Genomic DNA, 11,413 nt, shown 5'->3' with positions numbered 1-11,413 from the left:
TTTCATGTCTGTCAAGGACCTCCAGAATTATATGTAATTGGCCGCCAACCCCCATCTGAAAGTATGTTGTACCAGGGATCCCCCCCGCCCAGAAGCAAATATTTGAGTTAAAGACGAACATATATTCAAAGATTTGCACCACATTTTCACGATTCTTTCAAAATATAGCAGATCTACAAGCTTGTAGCGTGGCACCGAGTGCCGCGCTATGAGCTTGTAGATCTGCTATTTTTCTACAGCTAAAGTTTAAATGAATGGTTTTTGCTGTGGTTAAAAGCTATAAAGGTGACACACATGCGTCCTCAGGTGGTCTAAATGGGTTAAATGTGTCAAACCCGCCGTCCGCACGAAAACAGCCGATCTGTATAGCTCATATACAGATATATAGCTCACTATTATCACGCTATAGTGAGCTTGTACTGTAGATTGTCTATTTTCGGCACACGATGCCATCTAAATGGGGCTTTAGACCACCACCACCATCAGTTTCTATCCCTGATTAACGGTCGGGTTCTAGACCGGGGAGGGGTTGGAGGGAGTTCTAGACCGGGGAGGGGGTGGAGGGAGTCGTAGCCCCATGTTGCTGCTGAATTCTTCACCCTAGGTTTAATGTCTGGTATGTGTGAGTGCACACTAATCCTTGTGATATATATACACTGTCTTTTTAACTGTGAAGTGGAAAATTGCCTCCGCCGCTTGGGAATAGGTTCATAATATAGTTTTCAGGCCCTTTTCAAAGTGTCATTTATCCCATTCTGGGCGGGAACCCTGCATTGTGTTGTACTTTAGCTATTGAAAAATAGCAAATCTACAAGCTTGTAGGTCTGCTATTTTTGAAAAATCGTGAAAATGTGGCGCAAATCTTTGAATATATTCTTTCAGAGCAAACGGTTTTAACTCAAATCTTTGCTTCGGGGGTCCCTGGAACAACATATTTTCAGATGGGGGTCAGCGGCCAAATACAGATAATTATGTGGGTCATTGACATGAAAAAGGTTGAGCACCACTGACATAGAAACAGAGATTTTTTCCGAAAATGGTCATGATTTAGAAGGCATTTGTAGACACAGTTCTCAGGTCTAAATGGGTTATACTGTAGGACAGTCTGCAGGGTTTTTTTCCCTCGTTGTTTTCATTGCCGTTTCGTTGACCTGCAGTCTACAGTGTGTTTTATTATTTATTAGTTTTCCTGAAGACGGTTCTTGAGAAAACAAGGCGGTCGCTCCGCGTATATCATAAACGTTTAAAAAGTGACACATTGTGGACCTTTGAGCTGGCCATGTTGTTGTGAATGTTGTAACCAAGTTACGCGTGTGTGTGTGTGTGTGTGTGTGTGTGTGTGTGTGTGTGTGTGTGTGTAGACTAAAATGTTAGGAAGGGACTAGTGGACAAGAGATCCAGTACAAGTCATTGTACACCAAAATTGCTGATGTGCAAGCTTGTAGATCGGCTATTTTAAGTGCTATTACTTTAAGTGTAAAATCAGCCATTACGACGGCATCGAGGCCCTCCAAAATACATTTTAGTCGACTACATCACCTGTAGATTCAGTTGACTTAAAATCTTATGATATTTCGTCGACTAACACTAAGACATTCCGGGTGACAAAAATGTGACTAAAAGTGAATAAAGTATTCAAGAGACCACGACTAAAAACAAAAAATCTAAATTTGCTGCCCCAAAAACAACACTGATACAGTGGAGTATTAGTAGAAAGGTTTAATGGCGGGTCTGACTTGCGCTGCTGCTGTGCTTTGATTAATGAAGGCCTTGTTTGTGTTTTTCAGGGTCAGATACGAAGGAACCAGTCCAGTAAGTAACCCTCCGTCTGTCTTGTGTGTGTGTGTGTGTGTGTGTGTGTGTGTGTGTGTGTGTGTGTGTGTGTGTGTGTGTGTGTGTGTGTGTGTGTGTGTGTGTGTGTGTGTGTGTGTGTGTGTGTGTGTGTGTGTGTGTGTGTGTGTGTGTGTGTGTGTGATGTTTGATGACCGTACAGGGGGCCAGCGCTACCACTTCTCCACTACATATCATTTGACCCCGACTCGCTTTTTGACAACTCGTCTTTAAAAAAAAAAAGAACTGGGGGAAAAAAAGACACCAGAGTCCTTGCCAAAACCAACACATCCGACTGAGGCAAAAGGTTATTTTCAGTACTTGAGGAGGGGAATCTCCCTCCTCCTAACGTACAAATAAGATTTACTTCTTTATTATCTTTCATTATTTTTGTATTATTTCACATGTCAGAAATTATATTTCACTTTTTGTTTCTCTCCGCGGCAACACAGCTTTTTATTTGTTTTGCTGTTTTTAAGACTTCTATGAGTGGATTTTTGATTAAACCTAAAAGTTTTTTTCTTTTTACGTGTGGTCCATAGACTGTAAATAAATATGGACAAAGCGTTCCCCGGGTCTAACATGGACGTAAAATGAAGCAGTTACGCCCTAGTTACGCCAGACTGGAACTGTTACTATTTGACCCTTTTTGTATTGATGTCCGTTGTTTTATTTTATTAGAACAAACTATAAAGTATCATCACTAACCCATTCTGAACGGGAACCCATTTTTGGTGTTATAGCATCATGTTGTGCTTTATCTATTGAAAAATAGCAGATCTACAAGCTCATAGCGCGCCACCGAGTGGCGCGCTATGAGCTTGTAGGTTCTGCTATTTTTGAAAAATCGAAGAACGACTGACATTTTTAGAATCTGATCTCAGGTCAGAATGGGTTAATCAGACCAGTGTGTGTCCAGCGGAAACCTCGTATGAATCTGATCTCAGGTCAGAATGGGCTAATAGATATATATATATATATACTCTACACGTGCGTAGGGGTGTCAGCAGTATCACCACTAAGCCCAAAGGCTCAGGTAGCAGCAGGTGAGTAGCAGATATTATCTTCTGCTCTTTAAGCTGGAAGCCTCCTCCTCCTCCTCCTCCTCACCCACAGCTGCCTGTCACTCTGCCAATCACGCCATTATCCCCGTCATCACAGAAGCTGCCACTATACGACGCTGTACAACCTGCTAACAACAAGCTATAAGGCCCAGTGTCCACAAACGATGTTGGTGGTTGTTTTCCCCCCACCAGCTGAAAACGCAAAGGCGTCCCGGAGTTGAAATATCGCCGCCGTCGTCTTCGAATAATAATGGCATATATTTTAGGGTTGTCCCGATCCGATCGCGTGATCGGAAATCAGGGCCGATCACGTCATTTGATTATGATCGGTATCGGACCGGGAGCTAAAAAAACCTGATCGGGACATCCCTAGTAACAATATTATATCCATATAATAGACTGGATATCGTCTGTGATTTTGCATATTGTGATAATGGCATAAGTGGTCTATAAAAATATAAATATCGGATCGGATACTCGGCAGATACTCACAATCAAATGATCGGAATCGGATGGGGAGCAATAAAAAGAGGTGATTGGGACATCCCTGGCATAGATCAATATGTTCTGGTAAAAATAAAAACCAATAAATGGCATAAATTGAACCAAATGTAGAATATAATCGTCTCTGTGGACGATATATTTTGGACATCGAAACATGCGTCCAAAACTGTTACATTTCAGGATTAAAAAAGCAAAAAAAAACAATGACACAGTGGCAGATTGCCAAGCTCTGGCAACGATAAGATATAACATTTTTAAATTACTTAAAATCTCATAAATAAAAAGACTTGGGGATATTATTTTAAGGTGACGATATATTTCAACTTTGGGTGTCCAGATAAAAAGTGTGAACGCGCAGCATAAAATAGATGCTCAGTGTACATTACTGCTGGTGTTTCCAGCATGGCGTAACTACGGTAACTACGCACGCGCTCACATTTTCTGAGTGGGGGAAAAAAGTCACCTTGGTGGACACAGCCTCCTAACAGCTATTTCACAACTTCTGATATGATGTTCTCTTGCTGTAAACGGTGTCAAATACCAAACGCAAATGTGTTGTGAGACAAAGTCTAAATCAGGCTTAACCACATGAACCCTAGCATCGCTATTTTGGGTGAACATTTGCCAAAAATAGTAGATTTACAAGCTCACAATGCGGAAGTTTTCAGCATAGAGATTTGGTGTAGTCAGGGAAACAAGAAGGGGGACTACTAGAGGGCCCTGGGGGACCCCAGTCAAAGTACACAGGGTTTAAAGCGCAATACATACTCATTCCGACGTCCAGACCTTTCTTTGGAAAGAGAGGCGATACAGCTAACGATAAAATTTACGTCATTCAACAATGCACCTTTTTAAAAGCAAGAAACACTGAATGCTGAAGGCTTTCAACTAGAGCTGGAAATGTAGCTTCCTTTTTTCGTATGTTTTCATACTTTTGGAGTCACCGTCTGCCAACAATGACTCAACAGAAGCACTCTTAACTCTGTTTACGCCAGCCCCAGTGCAAGCCTTCATCCATTAACATAGACAGCATCCAGCAATGGTTAAAAGACTAGACTCGCAGAAAGACTTGTGTTGTTGGAAATACCGCGGTCCAAACTGCAAACCCAATCTTTTAATGTGTCAGTCGGAAACTTTTGGCCGGTTTCCTTGTTCCATTGTCTCTGTTCTTCTTCAGTGTTTTCCAACGCACTAAATGCAAATTAAGCCTCCAAACTGATTCAAGATTTCACCCAGTTTTATCTGTCACTGACTGACTCATACAAGTAATAAAGAATTGTACAGTATGTGCCAATGAAATGTTGAGGAATACTACCGAAAAGCCATGAGCAACAAGGCTGTCAAAATGCTAACTTAACATTTTCTTGCTGGTGATTTTATTGTATTTCTTACTGAACTTCATAATTAATGTCCGTCTGTGTCATTAAAATGAGCTAATAGTTTGTTTCTCACCCTATAGGTGACGAGCTGGCCAAACCCAGAATGCCAACATCTTTTAATGAGTAAGTATTAGAGCAAAACATCTTACTGTAACTGTCCAGATATCACACCGGGAGCGATGGTCCGATGGATTCACATTATATTAAACTATTGTCTCTCTTATCAGTACATATTATACGGTACACACAGAATCGACTTTTCTTTTCTTTTTCTTTTTAAATTTTTATCCCACGATTTTGTAACCCATTTTCCCCCCTGTGTCAATTATCGAATGTGATCCTGGGCTCTACACACCCTCTGTCCCCATATATGGGGGACATGGGGAGAGCAACGGACTTGAACTCATGCTTCCTTCATGCCTGAGTGTCCAAGTTGCTCCTTTACACCTGACAGGGGGGAAGTTTCCCTGGTTGGACGTAGCGAGTGGAAGGAACACGTTATTCCAACCAGTTCCTTTCCCCTCCATCAGGCGCCCCGGCTAGCCAGAGGGAGGCAGTTTAGAGACCAGGATTACTGCATGTTTTTTGTGAGGGTATACCTACCCTAGGGGACACATGGAGAACATGCAAACTCCACACAGAAAGGCCCTTTCGCCAACCCCGCCTCGATCGACTTTTCTGCACGAATTAAATCACCCACATGTAAATTAACATTTTTATGTGAAATATTTGCCAACTTATTTGTTTATTTGCCACGCTCCTGGAAGACCTTTAGGGCGTTTATGTCTTAACGACTTAAGGAAAAAACAACGTGCTAATCTATCCATCTTTCTTTCTTTCTCAGGATAGGTTTTTACTGCTACTCCTTTTCAGTCATTTGCAGTGCCTGTAGTATTATTGTTTTGTTGTTGCCTTTGGGGCTTCTATTGCTTTAACATAGTTTTGATTCATTCATTCACATATCTACATACAGTACTGTAAGGGATGGATATGCTCTGTGTAAACATGTAGATACCCCCTGTCTCCTTCCTTACTGTAACGGATGGATATGCTATGTGTAAACATGTAGATACCCCCTGTCTCCTTCCTTACTGTAACGGATGGATATGCTATGTGTAAACATGTAGATACCCCCTGTCTCCTTCCTTACTGTAACGGATGGATATGCTATGTGTAAACATGTAGATACCCCCTGTCTCCTTCCTTACTGTAACAGATGGATATGCTCTGTGTAAACATGTAGATACCCCCTGTCTCCTTCCTTACTGTAACGGATGGATATGCTATGTGTAAACATGTAGATACCCCCTGTCTCCTTCCTTACTGTAACGGATGGATATACTATGTGTAAACATGTAGATACCCCCTGTCTCCTTCCTTACTGTAACGGATGGATATGCTATGTGTAAACATGTAGATACCCCCTGTCTCCTTCCTTACTGTAACGGATGGATATACTATGTGTAAACATGTAGATACCCCCTGTCTCCTTCCTTACTGTAACGGATGGATATGCTATGTGTAAACATGTAGATACCCCCTGTCTCCTTCCTTACTGTAACGGATGGATATGCTCTGTGTAAACATGTAGATACCCCCTGTCTCCTTCCTTACTGTAACGGATGGATATGCTATGTGTAAACATGTAGATACCCCCTGTCTCCTTCCTTACTGTAACGGATGGATATGCTATGTGTAAACATGTAGATACCCCCTGTCTCCTTCCTTACTGTAACGGATGGATATGCTATGTGTAAACATGTAGATACCCCCTGTCTCCTTCCTTACTGTAACGGATGGATATGCTATGTGTAAACATGTAGATACCCCCTGTCTCCTTCCTTACTGTAACGGATGGATATACTATGTGTAAACATGTAGATACCCCCTGTCTCCTTCCTTACTGTAACGGATGGATATGCTATGTGTAAACATGTAGATACCCCCTGTCTCCTTCCTTACTGTAACGGATGGATATGCTATGTGTAAACATGTAGATACCCCCTGTCTCCTTCCTTACTGTAACGGATGGATATGCTATGTGTAAACATGTAGATACCCCCTGTCTCCTTCCTTACTGTAAGGGATGGATATGCTATGTGTAAACATGTAGATACCCCCTGTCTCCTTCCTTACTGTAACGGATGGATATGCTATGTGTAAACATGTAGATACCCCCTGTCTCCTTCCTTACTGTAACGGATGGATATACTATGTGTAAACATGTAGATACCCCCTGTCTCCTTCCTTACTGTAACGGATGGATATGCTATGTGTAAACATGTAGATAACCCCTGTCTCCTTCCTTACTGTAACGGATGGATATGCTATGTGTAAACATGTAGATACCCCCTGTCTCCTTCCTTACTGTAACGGATGGATATGCTATGTGTAAACATGTAGATACCCCCTGTCTCCTTCCTTACTGTAACGGATGGATATGCTCTGTGTAAACATGTAGATACCCCCTGTCTCCTTCCTTGCTGTAACGGATGGATATGCTATGTGTAAACATGTAGATACCCCCTGTCTCCTTCCTTACTGTAACGGATGGATATGCTATGTGTAAACATGTAGATACCCCCTGTCTCCTTCCTTACTGTAACGGATGGATATGCTATGTGTAAACATGTACTGTAGATACCCCCTGTCTCCTTCCTTACTGTAACGGATGGATATGCTATGTGTAAACATGTACTGTAGATACCCCCTGTCTCCTTCCTTACTGTAACGGATGGATATGCTATGTGTAAACATGTAGATACCCCCTGTCTCCTTCCTTACTGTAACAGATGGATATGCTATGTGTAAACATGTAGATACCCCCTGTCTCCTTCCTTACTGTAAGGGATGGATATACTATGTGTAAACATGTAGATACCCCCTGTCTCCTTCCTTACTGTAACGGATGGATATACTCTGTGTAAACATGTAGATACCCCCTGTCTCCTTCCTTACTGTAACAGATGGATATGCTATGTGTAAACATGTAGATACCCCCTGTCTCCTTCCTTACTGTAAGGGATGGATATGCTCTGTGTAAACATGTAGATACCCCCTGTCTCCTTCCTTACTGTAAGGGATGGATATGCTGTGTGTAAACATGTAGATACCCCCTGTCTCCTTCCTTACTGTAAGGGATGGATATGCTATGTGTAAACATGTAGATACCCCCTGTCTCCTTCCTTACTGTAACGGAGGGATATGCTGTGTGTAAACATGTAGATACCCCCTGTCTCCTTCCTTACTGTAAGGGATGGATATGCTATGTGTAAACATGTAGATACCCCCTGTCTCCTTCCTTACTGTAACGGATGGATATGCTATGTGTAAACATGTAGATACCCCCTGTCTCCTTCCTTGCTGTAACGGATGGATATGCTATGTGTAAACATGTAGATACCCCCTGTCTCCTTCCTTACTGTAAGGGATGGATATGCTATGTGTAAACATGTAGATACCCCCTGTCTCCTTCCTTGCTGTAACGGATGGATATGCTATGTGTAAACATGTAGATACCCCCTGTCTCCTTCCTTACTGTAACGGATGGATATGCTCTGTGTAAACATGTAGATACCCCCTGTCTCCTTCCTTACTGTAACGGATGGATATGCTATGTGTAAACATGTAGATACCCCCTGTCTCCTTCCTTACTGTAACGGATGGATATGCTATGTGTAAACATGTAGATACCCCCTGTCTCCTTCCTTACTGTAACGGATGGATATGCTATGTGTAAACATGTAGATACCCCCTGTCTCCTTCCTTACTGTAACGGATGGATATGCTATGTGTAAACATGTAGATACCCCCTGTCTCCTTCCTTGCTGTAAGGGATGGATATGCTATGTGTAAACATGTAGATACCCCCTGTCTCCTTCCTTACTGTAACGGATGGATATGCTCTGTGTAAACATGTAGATACCCCCTGTCTCCTTCCTTACTGTAACGGATGGATATGCTATGTGTAAACATGTAGATACCCCCTGTCTCCTTCCTTACTGTAACGGATGGATATGCTATGTGTAAACATGTAGATACCCCCTGTCTCCTTCCTTACTGTAACGGATGGATATGCTATGTGTAAACATGTAGATACCCCCTGTCTCCTTCCTTACTGTAACGGAGGGATATGCTATGTGTAAACATGTAGATACCCCCTGTCTCCTTCCTTGCTCCCCCTGCCTGTTTCTGGAAACAAACTCAAAACGATAGAGCTCGCTAAAATAAACCCCCCCACTGTTTTCAGCTGATTTAATTCTCTGTCTCTGTGTCTCTACAGCAAGCTGAGCAACAATGACCTGCTCTCCTTGGATCCCTTTGGGCCCTCCACCCTGGCAGGCTCTTCAGCCTCGGTGTCTCCATCAACAGGTAAACACTGCATGTTGCTTTGCATCCAATCTCGTCTCACCATTTCAAAGCAAAAAACCTCCACATTGTTCATTCCCTTTCAAAGCCTTATTTAGCAGTAGAGGTGTAACGATATAGTAACTGCATCGAAGTATATCTAAATGAAAACATGCAACATTGACTTTGTATCGTATCGTTTTGCCATGGAAATAATCGGTATCGAATCGTTTTGCTATGCAATTAATCGATTGTATCAATACTACATTTTTGTGTGTGGTATTTAGCAATTTTTAGAAGAAAAATGAAAAAGAGGGGTTTAATTACTTAATTAAATAAATAGTTACTGTATCGATTTCAAATCATTGTATCGTATCGCCATAATGAACCAATATCGTACATATATCGTATCGTCAACAATGTATCGTGATACGTATCGTATCGCTGTTAAAATGTATCGTTATATTTAGCAGATTTAGCAGATCTACAAGAATGTGCTATTCTCCACTGCGGGACGGACTAGAAAACCATTTCATTCATTCCTCCTTTTACATTCCATTGCTCAAGTAAATCTCTTGTGTGAAATCCTAACGTGTCCATTGGTTCAGGGGGGTAGTAGTAATAATAATAGTCTTGTGGGGCTAACTCCCTCTTTCCTCCAGTGGACATTAACCCATTCTGACCTGAGATCAGATTCATACGAGGTTTCCACTGGACACACACTGGTCTGACGAACCCATTCTGACCTGAGATCAGATTCTAAAAATGTCAGTCGCTCTTCGATTTTTCAAAAATAGCAGACCTACAAGCTCGTATCGCGCCACTCGGTGGCGCGATATGAGCTTGTAGATCTGCTATTTTTAAATAGCTAAAGCATAACATGATGCTGACACCAAAATGGGTGCCCGTTCAGAATGGGTTAAAAGTTAAACTCTTATGTACACACGCACATGTATGTAACCTTTATTTAACCATGGAGAATCACACTGATGTTTTGAATCACTCTCTTTGGCAACCCATGGTTACAAGACCAGGGCCATGGCAGTGCGACCGATTCAGTATCACTTTACTTAAAGGTCTCGTCTATAATGCATTATAATGCATTTATGAGGCTTCATGACGCTCGTTAAAAAATATGTATAATAATGTAGGACAACTTATAATGACCTTTATGACATTATCTTGTAGTCGTAATCAAAAATCGCACAGGGAAGATATGACAAGTAACAAGAAATTACTGACATATTTAATAATGTTATACTTATATAGCCTACAATGCGTGACATGTAAGCTTGTAGATTTTCTTTGACGATTATGCAAACACAACTGCGATCATCTCAAATAATAATTGTGATTATTACGGGTAGACGATTATGTAATAATTGTTGACAGGCCTAGTAATCAATAGAATAATCACTGAGACAATAATTGCAATCATTTAAGTCTACTCACACACCTTGACTAGTCCTTGTATTGTCCACAGTCGCTGGCTTGGAAGCGTTTAGTCTCAGGTCAGTGGCAGATCAAAGAGCTGACCTCTGCTACCAACACACTGTTCTATCTCATTCTGAACCATTTCCATCTATCTATCGGCCTGTCTGTCACAGTGCCTTTCAACCCTTTTCAACATCAAGGCCCAATATTTATTCAGTATTTGAGCCACGGATCCACCATTTGATGACATTTAGGGCTCCATTTTTGTCACCGCTAAACCCCTTAACCCTAAAACTTCTTTGCCTTTTTTACTATTTTGCTAAACATTTTTGAATAGTTAAAATGGCCAGTCTACAAGCTCACAACGTGTCAATGTAGATTGGCTAGTTGAACTATTCAAAACAAATAATCAAAATAGTAAAAAATAAAAGGCAAAGAAGTTTAGGGATAAGGGTTTTAGCGGTGACGAAAATGGAGCCCCTCGCCTCTCAGGCCCAAAACAAAATAATCAAGAGTTAAAGATCTGTAAGGGTTCCATTTGCAACTCTCCATTATGTAGCTGGGGACCACCTGGAACTCCTCAAGGACCACTGGTGGTCCCCGGACCACTGGTTGAAAACCACTGATCTATGTACAGTATGTATCTGCCTGTCTGTCACCTTCGTAGCCAAGGGTTCATATTTATCCATTTATTTGTATTTTGTTTGGGGAATAATTATGTCTCATGAGGCATACACTATATATCCTAACTACTTAAACCCTATAATATAGGGTTATTAAGCCACCGCAACAACAAAGCACAGTATATCATACAGTTCTTAGTTGACCGGAGGCCCTCAGGGATCTGTACTCGAC

General features: G+C 41.6%; 1 protein-coding gene across 1 annotated transcript in view; it reads left to right on the top strand.

Annotated features, from left to right (window-relative positions):
- Window positions 1-11,413, top strand: part of fcho2 (FCH and mu domain containing endocytic adaptor 2) — a 107,566-nt gene that overhangs the window by 71,691 nt on the left and 24,462 nt on the right. The window contains exons 15-18 of the mRNA XM_083794106.1: window positions 1,788-1,812; window positions 2,829-2,876; window positions 4,858-4,900; window positions 9,060-9,148. Coding sequence (XP_083650232.1) covers window positions 1,788-1,812; window positions 2,829-2,876; window positions 4,858-4,900; window positions 9,060-9,148 — 205 coding nt within the window. The remainder of the gene's footprint in view (window positions 1-1,787; window positions 1,813-2,828; window positions 2,877-4,857; window positions 4,901-9,059; window positions 9,149-11,413) is intronic.

Source organism: Protomyctophum parallelum (assembly GCF_964188405.1).
Source record: "Protomyctophum parallelum genome assembly, chromosome: 21".
NCBI classification, from domain to species: Eukaryota; Metazoa; Chordata; class Actinopteri; order Myctophiformes; family Myctophidae; genus Protomyctophum; species Protomyctophum parallelum.
Note: the sequence above shows the minus strand (reverse complement) of the source record. Positions and strands in the feature narration are given on the sequence as shown.